The 15,770-nt window shown below is 38.5% G+C and overlaps 2 protein-coding genes across 2 annotated transcripts; both read left to right on the forward strand.

Moving 5' to 3' along the window:
- The first annotated feature begins 2,073 nt into the window (after positions 1–2,073).
- Positions 2,074–8,720, forward strand: erp27 (endoplasmic reticulum protein 27). Its single transcript, XM_004065711.4, has 7 exons — positions 2,074–2,212; positions 4,751–4,836; positions 5,685–5,822; positions 5,915–6,031; positions 7,209–7,334; positions 7,449–7,646; positions 8,603–8,720. Exons 1-7 carry the CDS (start codon positions 2,155–2,157, stop codon positions 8,642–8,644), a joined length of 765 nt encoding a protein of 254 aa, XP_004065759.1. The 5' UTR covers positions 2,074–2,154; the 3' UTR covers positions 8,645–8,720.
- Positions 8,721–13,053: 4,333 nt separating this feature from the next.
- LOC100529177 (osteocalcin) lies at positions 13,054–14,232 on the forward strand. Its single transcript, NM_001201510.1, is given in 4 exon segments — positions 13,054–13,182; positions 13,271–13,651; positions 13,729–13,834; positions 13,941–14,232. Coding segments are annotated over 4 exon segments (651 nt in total). The 5' UTR covers positions 13,054–13,121; the 3' UTR covers positions 14,044–14,232.
- Positions 14,233–15,770: the final 1,538 nt, after the last annotated feature.

The following is a 15,770-nucleotide window of genomic DNA, read 5'->3' on the forward strand; positions in this document are numbered from 1 at the left end:
ATTAAAACCTGTTTTATTTTCAGTTTTTAAGTTTTTTTTATGTTGTTTTCTATGCTTTTGGTTGTAACACAAAAATTTCCAACAACTAAATGTTCAATTGGTTTTGTAAATACATGTGTATTAAATCATACCGATTTATTTTGTTTAAATAAAGATGTGAGTTTGCTCTTTTATACAACATGGCACATCATGGTGAGAACTGCTGAACTTTAATTAGGTCTATTTTAATGACTAGGGAATTTACTTTAGTATTAAAACCTGAGTAAATATATCTGTAAATACTTTTTTTTTCATCCAGTATGGCTCCATTGAAGAAGAAGTTTTTAAAAGTCCAAGATGAAGACATTTCACTTTTTATCCTGAAGGCTTTTTCAATTCTAAAATAAACACAACTGTTTATTTGAGAAAGCCTCTTGGGTCTGAGGTGAAATGTCTTCAATTTAAAAAACTAAATCCAAAACTTTTGCTGCTGCAAAAATATATATATTTTTTTCTAAACACATTTCATTGACCAACAAGCAATCCCACACAGTGTTATGAGAGGTCAAAGAGTGAACTCAAATTTCTCCTGCAGGACAATAGTATTTTATATAAAAGAAAATGTTCCGGTTTGACTTCATGTTGTTAGGAATCTGCATTCACTTTGCTGCTTACAATAATCCTTATTTTGTTGTTTTTTAAACAACATGTACTTTTATATTCAGAAATACTTTTAATAATTAAATGTTACATAAAAAAAGCAAATAGGTATGGATATATGCATATTGCATTAAATTAAAACCTCTCATGAAAAACAGGCAAAGTAAAAAAAAAGAGGAGTTAGACTGTAAAACTGCTTAAAAATGTATATTAAATGTATATTAATTCATACTTAAAATGTATACTTTGTAGCTGTAACAGCAATAGTTATAGATAAAACAGAATGCTTAAATATTTGGAAACTGATCTTACAAAACTTTACATATGCACACTAACTGATTATTTTATCATACTTTGGTGAAAAAAGAGCACATGGTGACGACTGGCAGCAATAAAGTCTGTGTTTCTGAAGTTTGTCGTTGTGTCCTGAGCAGAGCAGCCTTCAGCGGTGGGTCAGGCGAGCGTCTCTGCTGTGCAGCTGTCATATACAACCTTGTCAGTAAGGGTTGCTCTTGTCTGCAGAATGAAAGTTTCTTTGCGTCTTTTTTTAATCACATGAACACATAAAAAAAATAGTACTCATAACTAAAATGACCCCTTTCATAAGCACACTATTTTCCATATCACAATTTCCATATAATGAAAAACACTAGTCTTCTGTTTTTTTAAACATCTGTCAAAATAACCGATCATATTTTTTTTTTCTTTTGCTTTTTAAGTTTTATGTTTTGGTTGGAATTTAGACAGCGTTTCACAAAGAATGTTAAACATTTTTTATGAGATACTTTAAAAAATGGCTTTTATGTTTTATTTATAGTTTAACATTAAGCCAGTAATGTCAATGTGTATTTTTCGATGACAGGTATATTAAATTGCTTTAAGCAATCATTTTGTAATCACCAGAAAACACATGAATGGTTTGTTGGTTTTAAATTAACATTAATCTGAAAAACAACGAACCAATAGCATAAAGTATTGGAGAATGGTATATTTTCTTTAGTGATTTGTATACATAAAAAAAGTTTTTTTTATACTGCAAGATATTTTTATTAATCATTCTCAAATTTCTTTTTCTCAAATTTCAAAGCTCAAGTTTCTAAGCAAACAGCATTTGGGCCCCTCTTGTGGTGAAAGTACAAAAGTACATACAGTATATTAGCTTCTTCATAATCCATGAACAGTGAGACTGCATTTATTACTGTGAGGTTGTTTGAATGAATGGCTGCAATATGTCTAGGGTATAGATTAACTATAGATCAACACTGGCTTGCTTATTCATTATCTATAAACCACAAACGCACACATCTCCAGTGGGGCAGTGACACGTCGTCTAACATCCACACACCCAACTTATCGACAGCATCTGGATGATTCCCATGCAGCTTCCAATCACAGGCCACAGATGTTGCAATGGTCTAAGCTGAGAAATTAAAGGAGGTGAAAAGAGCCAACACAGTGTAGAACTAAACAGTCACAGTCTTTTTTGTTTTTTGTGTATTTATATTAGTAAAAAAAATGCTGTTTTCAATCTTTCAGGCCTTCTTGATGACTTTTGCCATTGCCAGAGGGGAAGGTAATTTCAACGTTTTTTTATGTTTTCCTGAATCCTGGTGGGCTTTTCTTTTAAACCTGTAATTGTTTTCAGTTTTAAATCCCTTTTGACAAAATTCTTCCTCAACTTCTAACAACTAAATTAAAAAATAGACTGGCATACTATTTTTTGACAGGCATTCTCAAAGGACACTCCAAATTACATTGTTGATAGCTTGTTGGTTAACCCACATTATCATATTTAGAACTGAACTTGAAATAAAACACATACAGTTTAAATAACAGCTAGACTGTTTTAATTGTTAACTATTTAACCTCTGAATTGTTTTGTGATAAAAATGGTTAGCAAGCTAACAAGCTTCCCCAGGGGATTTTTACAGCTTACAAATTAGATTTCTGTGCATCTTTATTTGAATTAAAATTAGGTGGTGTCTAATTTAAAAGATAATTAAAAGATAGTTTTTAGATTTTGAGTTTGAGCTTTACATTAGCAGTCGTTTAGGTCTGGTTACATAAAAGCAACATAAAAAGCAAATGTGTTTTTCCTCCTTTTTTTTTGCATAAGGAAGCTCTGAGTTTGTTAATCTGCTCATGAAAATCTAGTTACTTGCTACTGTCATGACCGTGTGTTCACACAGTTTAATGTTTTCCCTTATTCTTGGATAAAGAAAACAAATTTGATACCTACTCGTGCTCTTGAAATACCTATATATTTCCCCTGAAATGCATATTTGTTGACAAAATTTGGACAAAAAATATTGCTTGTCAAGAGAAGCCAGAAGAATCTTTCTTGCAAAAAATTTAACTGGCAAAAAATGTATGCTGCATAAGAGTTTTTAAAAGCTGCATTGCAGTTAAAGCATTTGTATATCAAAAAAACTGAAGGAACCCCAGCATTTATCAGCATTAGTTATATTTTTTGCTGCCAATGATCTCCTGAATCTTCGATTACACATTTTAATTTGGGAAAAAAAGTATTGTCAAAAGATAATATTGAAAAATACTATAATGTCTTCTCATTAACCCATAGAAGCACTGAGTTTTATTTTAAATTAGCTTTCTTCAGACTTTAGGGAGCAATTAAACAATATCTACACAAACCCAGTTGTTCAAAGGTGAATAAATAAAGGTAGGGAAAATTTACCAAAAACAAACCGGAACTCTGTCTGGTCTAAATTTACGTTTTAAACCCAACTCATCAGAAGTATGAATCCTTGAAAGAAAACGTTTAATGATTAAAAGAAGGTACAATGTAATGAAATATACAGGCAGCCAGGGAAGACATGCCAAAATTAGAGTTATGTGTTCCTTTTTTATGATCTAACCACAAGCCTCCCAGCAGTGTTTTATACATGTTTATGACTAACATGGTAAGACTGGCTGACTGCAAATACAGTACATTATACCAATGTGGCTGAGAGATTTTAGAAGGGCTGCAAGGAAGGGTTTAACAGCGACTACACTAAACTGTTTATTAATTTTAAGAATTATCCACCATCCCAAAACTAAGCTTTAGACAAAGGGCAATAGGAGCTACCGAGACTTAAGCCTTAGTCACAACTGCTCTCATTTGGGCTGTTTGCAGGCAAAAATTTGGCCAAACATGGACATGAAATATCAGGGTTGTAGGCCACTAGGTTAGTATGGAGAAAAAATGTTTGTCCACATTTTATTCTCTGGACATACTGCAAGTGAAAGGTTATAGCAAACCCTTGTACAATGCGTAAGAGTGAAGTAGGTAAGGTGCAGGTGCGTCGTACGCGCATGCACGCACACACGCACATACACACACACACCCTACGAACTGTACAAGGAGGCAGCTAGTGCTGTTGACCTGATAAGTGCAAACTCCTTGCTCTTATGTGCACCCTAACTGTTAGAAATTAGAAAATTGGACAATCAATGAGTAGTTTGTGTGGGCATCTAACAGGTGTCTTGCAGACATTTGCGTATCACATACACACTCAGTTTGTGCTCATTTGCACACGGTCAGTAAGGAGCCACTACACGCACCTTACTACGATTAGAGTATGGTGCAAGGGCACTGTACAACAGCGTTTAACTTACATTTGCCTCAAGCATACTTCACCATACACTTACCACACCCACAACAATTGTACATTACCTTAAGGTGGCTTTATGAACCTCAAAGCAACTGCAAGACACACCAACACTCCCCTTAAGATTCGTCTACTCCTCTCAACGACCCTCCATGGCCTGGACAACCCAAAAACACAAGTCCCCATATGGGTGGATGTGACTAAAGCTTTTAGTTATCACTTCAGTTTTGTTCTCATTTAGAAAGCTTAAAGCCAGACAATTCTTAATGTCACCAAGACAGGACAGAGGAGGGTTGAGCCACATGTATCTGTCGTCAGGGTCTGCTACTATGATAAGTGAGGTTTTGTCACTCAAACGTTTGTGATTATGAGACAATTGTTTGTGTTACCTCCATTTCCTGGTCTCTGTCCAGAATCTACCCTACTCTGGTGTTGGCACGAAGCTGCAAATTCAATGCCAGTCTGTCATTTGTCTGTCTCACGCCTTTCCTGTCTTTCAGATAATTCAATTCTCAAGCTCAATGACACAAAAGCTGTTGAAGCCTTTGTGGACTCGGCTGAAGTGGTGATCATCGGCTTCCTTGAGGTCAGAGAAGCAAATTTCCCATTGAAAAAATGAGGAAAAGTAGACACGTTGAAGAAAATTGGTTAGGAGTCGAGGTGGTCCACACAAAAAAACCCCATTGATTTAGGCTCCATTCTTGGAGATGTTTTGTAAAGACTTCAAAGATCTTTTCCTGATGTCATACTCTTGGCAGTGCCTCTGCAGTGAGACCAGCCGGTGGAGACCACCTCTTTGGCCAGACTTTGCGTGCGGGGGAAGATGGCTCGCTTGACAGGATATACATGCACATAAGAAAACCTGTGGAGCCGGCTCCAATGACCCTCGTGTAAACAAGTGCAAGCACAGAAAAAAAAAAGGTTCATGAGAGTGGAGGCGAAAGGCAGAGAGCATATGAGGATAGCACATAGTTGGAGGGTGAAGCTGTAAGTAATAAGAGAGGAAAATATTGGTGCAGTGACTCACTGAGGAGGAACACATACATACTTTAAAATGAGAAATGGGATTGCCAGAGCTCATGAAAAAAGGTTTCAGAAATAGATATGATTCACTTGCTTTGCTGTTTTTTTTTTCCTGCTTTCACACGCTTTTGGTCTGGTTGGTTATATAACTATGGCAGAGCTCCCTCCTTCTGCTCTTGAATTTTAGTTGGGCCTCCAGCCCTGTAGGTACTTCTGGCGGCTCCTTTTACAGCCCAAAGATATGAATGTTATGTAGATAGGTTGGATCGTCCCTGACCCTTGCATGGACCCTGTACTGGACGGATAAACAAAATTCTTAGACAAGATCAGTAGTAAAGAAGTAAAAAAAAAAGGGGTGAATTCACAGAGTGTGAAAAGATCTAGAGACACTTATGTAACCATGTATTTCAGGGAGAGGAGAGTCACGGGTATAAAGAACTCGTGGCAGCTTCAAAGAAAGTCGACTCGGTTCCGGCAGCAGTTTGCACCGAGAAGGAAGTGTGGGCTGCATACAGCGTCTCTTCAGACACCATCACGCTCTTCAGAAAAGTATACTGCACTTGCTTACTGTCATGGCAATTCGAAATACATTGGGTTTTGTGGATTTTTGGAGGAGGATGATGATCCTGTTTGTCACTCAGGCTGATGACCAGAAGAAGAACCTCGTTCTTTCTGAGCTCCAGAAGTTAGATGTCGATGGCCTGGTGAACTTCATAGCCACCAATGAGATTCGATACGTCACAGAGTATAATCAAGTGGTGAGTCCAGCCCATTGTATATGAGAAGTGACTAAGTGAGTGTGAAGTCATCCATAGAAATGGCTTACCTCTGCCTCCAACCAAATGAAGTCAATTCTGTCGCCATTTTTTCCCCGCGATATAGACTACACCATGTTGGAGTCTTACATCCCCGGTTTGGTCTGTGTTGGTCTGAGTCATCTTTTCTATGGCAACCAATCTCGTCAATCAGCAGTGAGCTTGTTGGAAGTCTACACCCCCACCACTTTAAAGCGGGCTACACAAAATCTGTCAAGTTGTGTCAGAATTCTTTAATACTCACCACTTGATGCACCATATAGTGCTTTCACCATTTAGTAGTGCTGTTTGAATCTACAATTCCGAGGTTCAGTGTACTGTAAATTTCCCAGAAGTCTCTGCTCACTAGATTGGTGAATACAGACCAAAATGCAGTGCTTTTAAACGTTTTTTATGAGAAAATATGTATTTTAATTTATTTTTTGTAATCCATCCAGGCTTACATACATTAAATAGTCTTTATTTTTATTATTGGGTATTAATTTTGGGAGATCAGTGATGTCATATTAGCCGTTTAAAAAGAAAAAGTAGTGAGAATTGCTTTTAAAAACCAGGGCACTAGATAGTCTCACACTATCATTTTTTTAGTAGTTCGGAAGTAGGGAGGGAATTTGAATATAGCCTCAAACGTTTTGAATGTTGGACGCGGGGACCAGCAGGGACTGCATACTTAATGAGGCATCTGATTGGTCGTTTATGAATTGAATAATTTGCACTAAAAGATGAACAGATGAAAAAAACAGGACCAGCAAGAATAATTTAATCAATTGTTATTCTGACAACTGTAATGACTGAATAACAGTTGTTTTGTTCTCAATAGAAGTCTATGGGTTTTTGGCTTCTTGGAGGCAGCGGGTACTTCCTGTTTGGAAGGCAAGGGGGGGGGGTTCCTCGGTCCAGTTCTCATATACAGTCAATGGTCCAGCCTTAGTTGTCATCAAATAACTGATGAACTCTTTCCTTTTTTGGCTGATTTTGCCCCATCCAATTTTTGGTCTTGTGGGAAAAAAAACTTCAATTCCGTGGAAAGATGATATTCATAAATGCCTCACTGCTAGGGGGGCGCTCTGTATCTCAACCTTTTTTTAATATCCTGTTACATCGAGCTTTTCCTTCACAGACAGCGGTGGGTCTGTTTAATGCAGAAGTGAGGACACACCTGGTGATCTTTGCTAACAGAGGCAGTGAAGAATATCCCCAGCTTAAGGAGAAACTGGCAACTCTGGCTCCCGAGTTCACAGGGAAGGTAGAATCCCTCCCAGACACTTTACTTCTTCAGTTTGTACTCAAAAAGTCTGTCAATCTAAAGGGAAGCATCTGATCTGTGATTACATCATAACTTTTCGTTTCTGTGTTCCAGTTTTTATTTGTGCTAATTAATGGAGCTTTGAAGTCCAACTTTAAAGCAATCAACTACTTTGGCTTGACAACAAAAGACCTCCCACGTGTTGGCATCTATGATGGTGACTCGGACATGAAGTGGCTCCTTCCTGAGGGAGAGATTTCCACAGAGCGTGTGCGGGAGTTCTGTCAATCATTTCTACGAGGCGACTTAAAGGTGAGCAGGCCCCATTGTGTTTACTCAGTGATTTGTGGCAGCCATGAGGGGAATAGAATCCCATAGTAACACCTTTTGATGTTGTTTTCAGACAACTTTTCTTTACAAAATTGAAACTTATTCAGGAAAAACAATTACCCAATGATTTTAAAACCAACCAAAGGAGAAATAGAATTTAATTTAATTATTTTAAAATGTAATTGAACTGAAATTGATTTTTACATTTAATCAAGTTTAATTGTGATGATGATTTCATTCACACATATTCTTAAAAAGCAAGGATAGAACCAGAAAATAAAACATCTGAAAGGGAGTGAAAACAAGTAAAAGCCTTACTCAATACACACACCCCCATGTCCCAGACCAAATTTATTGTTTTTAAAGAAAAATTTAAAACACAACATTATTGAATTTACATATTTATTTAGAAAAACAAAATTAACAAATAAGAAACATAGCATTATTGTCCAAAAGTGTAGTTTTATTTTAAAAAAGTAAATATTTTTTCACATAATATAAGTGGTCTATAAAAAGAAATTCTTGTTTTTTAATTTACACATAATGTTATCACAGTGGGGATTGAAGGTTTGGGCACCCCAGGTAAAACGTTATATTATTGTGCATAAAGAAGCCAAGGGAAGATGGAACAGATTACAGATGAGACTTTATTTCCATCATTTAACCTTCAAAAATACGTAGGTTAAAATGTTATTTGACAGTGAATTTTGACCAAAAATAACACACTCTTGTTATGTTCCATATAATTTTTAGGTAATTTGCAAATTTTTTGTAGTAATTTAAAAAATAAAGAAATACATTTCTGCTAAATATTTGACTTTTTACTGCAAAATTTTAAATTTTGCTGTTTTCTAACACTTTTCATTTTCATTTTTTACTTTTTTTCTTGCTTCTCTAAAGTTAATAATCTTTCTCTTTTTGAACTATTTTTTTTTCAGAATGTGAAGCAGGCTGGACATGAGCCCAAAAGTGAACTGTAGGACTTTGAAAAGAAATGTAAAGAAACTTCTATATGTAAAACAAAATGGACAGAAATAAACGTAAACATGAACATTTGGCTGACTTCATCCTTTTTGCATGGAGAAATATACAAAGTCTATATTTACATTCATACTGGCGCATGTCAGATTTTTGTCTGTTTACTTTAGCATGAGTCTGGCTGCGGTCTGCTTTGCCAACCACAGCTTACTGACCACAAGTCAGAGTGATGTGGCGGGGTTTGTTAGTCTGTCCGCAGATGTTATTGTCCCAACCACAACACATCAACCACTGACAGACTGACAGAGAGCGGACCGGGAGCAAAGGGATGGAGACAGCCAACCCAGCTGTTTTCCCTATAAGTTCATGCGATTCTTTCTAGGCAATGAGGTGTTTTAAAATGTCACCCAAACATAAAAAGTAAACTGAAGTGAAAGTCAATAAATGTATCTCAGGGAATCAAAGTGGCAGCAACTCTCCCACGTTTATAAAGTAAGGCATGTAATTTCAAACCGACCTCGTTTTTGAGTTAAAAACATATAAGGCTTTTATTTTTTAAATGATTTAGCTCCTCAGGCTGTAAAAAACCTCCATAAAAGTACAACAGATGGGCCTCGGACATCAAGAACCAAGAAGTTTGAGCTCGTCCCAAAAATATTCTCTCAAACAAGAGCAAAGTTTTACGGCCCAGAATGGGATCAGTATAATTAGTGGTGCAGCGCTGCCAAGCCGATATATCCGGCGGAATCGGGGAAGCCTGGCAGGTGACCATTTTCACAGAGCAGATGGAAATATGCAGTAAGTGCCGACTGCTATCCGAGTGGGTTTATACCAGTGAGTGAGACGGCTGACGGATGTGAGGGTGATGAGTGAAGGCCGGAAGGAGTCAAAGGCGAGCAGACTTGGAATTCTTTTTGTTTCACAACATGAGAAAAAAAATTGAATGATAAAGTTCCCTTGTTACAGTTTTTTGCACTAAAATTATGTTTGATTTTAGTTTCATTTTACTTTTGTTTTTAATATAAACAAGTTTGAGGGTTCAGAATGAATTGTATCACAATAAAACCCAGGGCTGTATGAAAGTTGGTATTAGTTTTTAAAAAATGATTCACTTTTTTTGTCAGAATGACAGATTTTGAGTGTTAATATTTCACAAAATCTCATCAGGTTAACAGAGATCCTGAAGGGGATTCAGCAGGTTTGAAAGATGGATGGACGGACGGACAGACCATAAAAGGCTCAAGCTGGTCCCATCTGATACTAATAAGAACATTAGGACTTGTTACCAACAGAGTCAATCTAGAGACGTCATTTTAGCAAACACAGAATAAAAAGAGTCAAACTTTGCTTTGAACCTGTTAGCCAACAAACCAACTGTTTTTATGTTGTTTTAATTTCTTTCAGTTATTTCATATTACACTCGTCAGTTTTCTAATGCTGCATTCACACCGAATGCGATACACACGTCAAATTCCCTGCTTGACTCTTGTCCACAAATGTGTTCATCAACACTCCAGATGTATGTAGAAGGAGCTAATGCCTGATGTTTTGAGCCATCACTGCATGGACGCATTGGCTGTATATCTCATTTACAATGCATGAAAGACACAGATCAGGTTGAGACATCAGGTTCATTGATTTTGACGAGCTCTACAAACCTATCGGTAATCACGTCTCCATGTTTGGATTCATGAGATCATTCAGAGACTGCCAGTGCGATAAGGTTCGCCATCTCCTGCAGGAGCTGCATCTGAATGACGGCCGCTTTAATCTGTGCTTCCGTCTCTCAGTGACCCAGTTTAATGACTTACTGTCCCACATTAGTCAGAGGAAAGAAAAAATAAAAAAAGGAATAAGAAAATGTAATGATCTTTTTATTGAAGGAAATAAGAAAAGTTTTATAAAGTTCAGGACAAGAACGATCAGATTCTCCACCAAGTTGGTTTTGGATTCCATGCGCTGATCACATCATCAACTTGGCATGTGCTTAAGCTGAGTACCTGTTTGGGTGACGTGGCATGTCTTCTTTGCCAAAATTCAGATATTTGAACTCTGTACTCGCAGTGACGTCCAATTGTGCTGCAACACAATTGGGTGGCGCTACTGCCAGACTAACTGCACCTAACGCTCAAATTGCACCACAGGACCTCTGATTGCATCTGTACAACTACTTGACATTGAAACTCGATGCCCCTGATGGTGGTTTGGTGAGAACGCAGCTTAATATTTTTCCAAACGAGCTCCTGTCCTGATTGTACACCACCATGTGATCCCATTTTACTCACCAGTTTATCTGAATAAATATCATATTCCTCAGAAAGCATGAATATCCAGGCTTAAATACTTTTCTTGCATTGAGAGGAGCATCATTCGTTGGGCCTGATTCCTTTTCTGAATAAAATATGCAAAAATTTCCATTATTAATTTTGTCCAGGGGGATCTGGAAATATTTGCTAATAAGTCTCAGGCTCTGATAGACATTTTTAAAGACTGAAGTCAGTAAATAAGTGAAAGTCAAGTAAATACTGATCAATGAACGTTCTTACTCACATCTGCAATTGTAAGTTCTGCGTCATGATTAAGATTTTAGATGATCCCCGCTGAAATGTTTCATTCATATGGGGGTTAGGCACTTGCTATTCTTGGGTGGAGGAGCTCGGTCACCCAGGGGAAGCTCAGACTAGCACCTCCACCTAAGAACATTCCGCTAAAGTGTCCTGAAGATTTGTTCTGCATGTGTCCTGAATACCTTCCTGGAGAGATGCTTTTACCGTGTCCCATAACCAAAGAGCCCACTCAGAGCACACAGATCTTTACCAAACCACTTTATTCTCCTTTTGTCATTTGGAGATGTGTGATGATTTGCCTTCACCACCAGCATGGGTCATTTAATCCAGCAGGGTCATGGGTCACATTGTATCGTTTGGAGCCATCCTTTGACAACAAGACAGTTTGTGGCTTTCTATGGTTTAGTTTGGAAGTCCTCTATAGGTGAACAAGTGCCAGTGGAAACCTGGGACAGCAGTAAAACAAAAACTGAGCATTACTTGTTGGCGAGCAACAAAAAAGGAACTTGTCCAAGGCAGAAATGCCCCAGACGCTGAATTTCCTGCTTCTTCATGCACATTATTGCAATTGTTTTCTCCAACTGTGTCCCCCACACACAGAAACGTAAGAGTGGATTCTGAACCAGACGCTGAAATTACACAGTGGAGAGTCCAAAACAAATCTGTAACACCAGGAATAAATCGAGGCTGAGATACACAAAGGACACCGAGGTCACTTGGCTAAATCTCCCCCCTTGGTACCGATAAGGCGACTTGGGCCCCTCGCAGATATTTATACGCAAAGTAATATAGTAATCTGGTTTGGTCTGGGTCAGAGATGCAATCTGTGAATTTAATTTTGTTTATCAGAAAAAACAGGGCGAAACCCACACTTGAACCGTATCATACAAACAGGGTGCTGCAGCCAAACCCGCATGCAGAACCTTGAGCATCTAACACACATGGGCTCCCCAAAATACAGCTCCACATGCGCTGAAATACCTCAAGCACGGCTATGTTTTGGACCATTGGTTGGAGTTTGCAAGCCATTGCCATGTTCCGAATCTGTCCGGGACTTGAGCCGAGATGGATCTGTAAATAGCGAACGACTGCGGTTGGAGTGAGACTCAGAAACACTCTAATTAAGTCCTGTCGCATAATGAGGCTCACTGCTGTTCCATGTCGGCCGATTAGTAGCTTGTGGCCGTCTCAGGCTGTAGTTTGAGGTTTGTGGGGGTGGGAGATCACATCTGGGTCAAAGACTACACTAACACAACACCAGTGGCAATCTAATTAAAATCCAATTACATCTTTAAGGGTATTTTATGGAAACTTGTAACACTTCCCATCTGAGCTTTCAGAGTTTGTTGCATTAATTATACCTCACAAAAGGTCAAGTTTGGGAGGAATTTAAGAAGAGTGGCAAACAAAAAGAATAAAAATAAAGAGCTTGATTGCATAGAATAACCGACAAGCATTTTTACAGAAGGACTTACAAGAGTTTTGACAGTTTTTTGAAAACGTTGTTATACTTGCTTTATAAATAAATAATTTTCAGTAATAGTACAAGCAGAATCCTCATGTTCTTAAAATGATTGATTTAAATTAAAATCCACACAGACATGGGTTTGCATGTCAAATCATGTAGTGCACATGCTGTCAAATGTCTGGAATATTTGTGGCGGAAGGACTTTTCGGACCTTGTGCCAGACACTGTGTGGGTGTTTATAGGAGCTTTCCTAAAAAGTACCACCGGAAAGGATATTTGATTCCTCAGCCAATCAGAAGGTCATGGCAATGCGTGGGTCTGGTTTAACGGTGGACAACTGTATAAATTGACCTTCAGTTTGGGGAAAGAGAGATTAGGCATCTGAAAGACAGCAAAGGAAAGCAAGTGATCTTGTTCACTGAGATTAACGGACTGCGAAGCATCATGAAGACCCTGGCTCTCCTCGCCCTCTGTGCCCTGCTGTCAGTGTGCTGGTCCATGTCAGGTGAGATGAAAATTCCCTCAGCCTAAATGGAGTTTAGGAAAATCTAAATGTGAATGCACTAATGTTTGCTCATCTCTATGCTCATCAGTTGTGGAACCCGAGGTTATTGTGGATCTCGCTGCAGACGCGGACACTGAAGTGACACCTGCTGCTCCTGCTGCCTCCTCCTCAGAGTCCAATTCAGCCTCCTCCTCCGAGTCTGACTCGACTTCCGACTCTGCCGATTCCAACTCGAGCTCAGACTCATCTGCTTCCGACTCCACCTCAGCTGCATCCTCTGAGTCCTCCTCATCCGAATCATCTGAATCCACCTCAGCTGCATCCTCTCAGTCCTCCTCAGCTGAATCCTCAGAGTCCTCAGAGTCCTCTGAGTCCGACTCCTCAGCAGCCTCTCAGTCCTCAGAATCTGACTCTGCTGCTTCTGCCTCATCATCTTCCTCATCCTCATCAGAGTCAGCCAGTGCTGAAGGTATTTAACTGACTTTTTGTCTCCTTGTTATTTTCCTTAAATCAAGAAAGCCTTAAAACCTTCATGACATTTCTCAGCTGCCTCAGATTCTCAAGTGGTTATGAAAAGAGACCTGGCTGCTGTTCTCCTGAGGAGAAGAAGAGCTGCTTCAGGAGGAACCCTTACTCCTCTGCAAATGGAAAGGTACAGTTAGTTCATGACAACAAAAAAAGACCAGTTGCACAGTTTTTACGTGTTTTTTCCTTTTTTCTTCTTCAAATAATTGACCACATCTTCTCCAACTTTCCAGCCTAAAAGAAGTTTGCGAACTGAACGTTGCCTGTGATGAAATGGCTGACACTGAGGGCATCGTGGCGGCATACACCGCCTACTACGGACAAGTTCCCTTCTAAGCTAGATTTTTTTTTTCATGCATCCACTTGTGGACACATTTTTGTCTCTCCCATTTGTCAATAAAAACAACGAAACTTCAATCCTAATCCTAGATGAAAAACAGAAAGGCAAAAGACTGGGACTTGGCCCCATCTTTTGATGATGGCTGGAGAATTTTCTTGGCTGCAAATTCTTGCACACATGTGGCCACTTAAAGGCCTCCGCAGGCTTTCCAAGAGTCTCCTAGATATGCAACCCTGTGAAAAATAGAATCAATGTTTTGTGTAAATATGGTTTCCCTTAATACTATGTTAAGACTGGTGCTAAAGTAGTAAATGTTTTGAATGTTGATGTACTAATTTTCTCATATATTGCTTTGTTTTTACTTAAAAGCTAGTTCTGGTGGTAGCAGAGGGATTGAATTGTTATCAATAGTGTACAGTTTGTTTAAACCACATTAGCTCATATATGGTAATTTCTTTAACCACAAACTGCATCTGGTTTTGGTAATAATAAATTATTTTGTTTTGTCAAACTGTTTTGTTGTGTTTATTCATAACCAGGATTTTCCTAAACTTTCTGGGTTTCAGAAGTCCCTTGGACACGAACAAATGCATTTTAGATCAATCTGTTGTCTTGTATGGGACAAAATAGACTGAGGTGTAAAACTTACTTGAGAAATGTGTCCATGTTACCTATTTTTTAAACTTTGTAATACACAGAAGAAGAGGTTTCAAATAGGAACTTTTAAAAACGGCAAAAGATTAGGTTCATGGTCTATGTTTTAATCCAAGTGTTTTGAAGAAATGTAGACCTTCATGATTTTTTTTAATTTCTTATATGCACCATTTAAAGATGACAGAAAAGTTAACATAATAATTTTTTTCACCCTTAACAACATACACAATAAACAGGCATCACCACTCATTGTAATCTGGATTAAAATGATAAATTATTTGAAGAGCAATAATAAACCGATTAAAGATTTTTAAAAGTCACTTTTGTGGAGGAGGTAATCATTTGTACCATGGGCCTGAGGCCCCGGTGAAGACCCAGGACACACTGGAGACACAACATCTCTTGAAAGTCCTGGGAACGCTTCGGGTTCCCCCCAGAGGAGCTGGAAGAAGTGGCTGGGGAGAGGGAAGTCTTTGCATCTTTGCATCTGGCCCTGTCCAGTGGTCGGAGTATTTCTGGCAACCTTGTGACCCTGTCAGGTATAAAACGCATACAGAAAATGGATGATGGAGATGAACAAAGGTCTGAGGTTGTGTTTTAACTTGTTTTCACTCATCAAAACATTGTGTTCTGCTTTGCTTGGAGGTGCTTAACCATTTTCTCCTGTACATCCTGTCTTTTTCTTATCAAGTGCTGACAAAAAGGATGGAAAGAGACGAAAAGCACTTGCAGTGAAAGATAACAGGTGAGAACTACTGACCGTGCATCTTGGTTTTGTATAAAACCTGCACTGAGACTGCTTTCAGATCATGTCTCCTCCTCCTCCTCAGATCCTTCTTAGGTTAGAAGAAAGCTTGCAAAGTGTGGGAAACTACCAACAACCAGGAACTCAAAGACAGCAAACAGAGGCAACTGAGTAACTACAAACCACCATGAAAACTCTGGCTCTGTTTATCTGTGCTCTTCTGTCAGTGTGCTGGTTCATGGCAGGTAAGTACGGACAAACCTTTTTTTTTACAGTCAGATGAGAATTAAAGTGAACTTTTTCATGCTTTAGGACAATCTGAGC

This window comes from Oryzias latipes, chromosome 1 (genome assembly GCF_002234675.1).
Source record: "Oryzias latipes chromosome 1, ASM223467v1".
Classification (NCBI taxonomy): Eukaryota; Metazoa; Chordata; class Actinopteri; order Beloniformes; family Adrianichthyidae; genus Oryzias; species Oryzias latipes.

Coding starts and splice junctions, on each gene's coding strand:
- erp27 (XM_004065711.4), top strand. CDS start 2,155: ATGCTGTTTTCAATCTTTCAGGCCTTCTTGATGACTTTTGCCATTGCC. Junction 4,837..5,684: donor TGATCATCGGCTTCCTTGAG/GTCAGAGAAGCA, acceptor CATGTATTTCAG/GGAGAGGAGAGTCACGGGTA. Junction 5,823..5,914: donor CCATCACGCTCTTCAGAAAA/GTATACTGCACT, acceptor TTTGTCACTCAG/GCTGATGACCAGAAGAAGAA.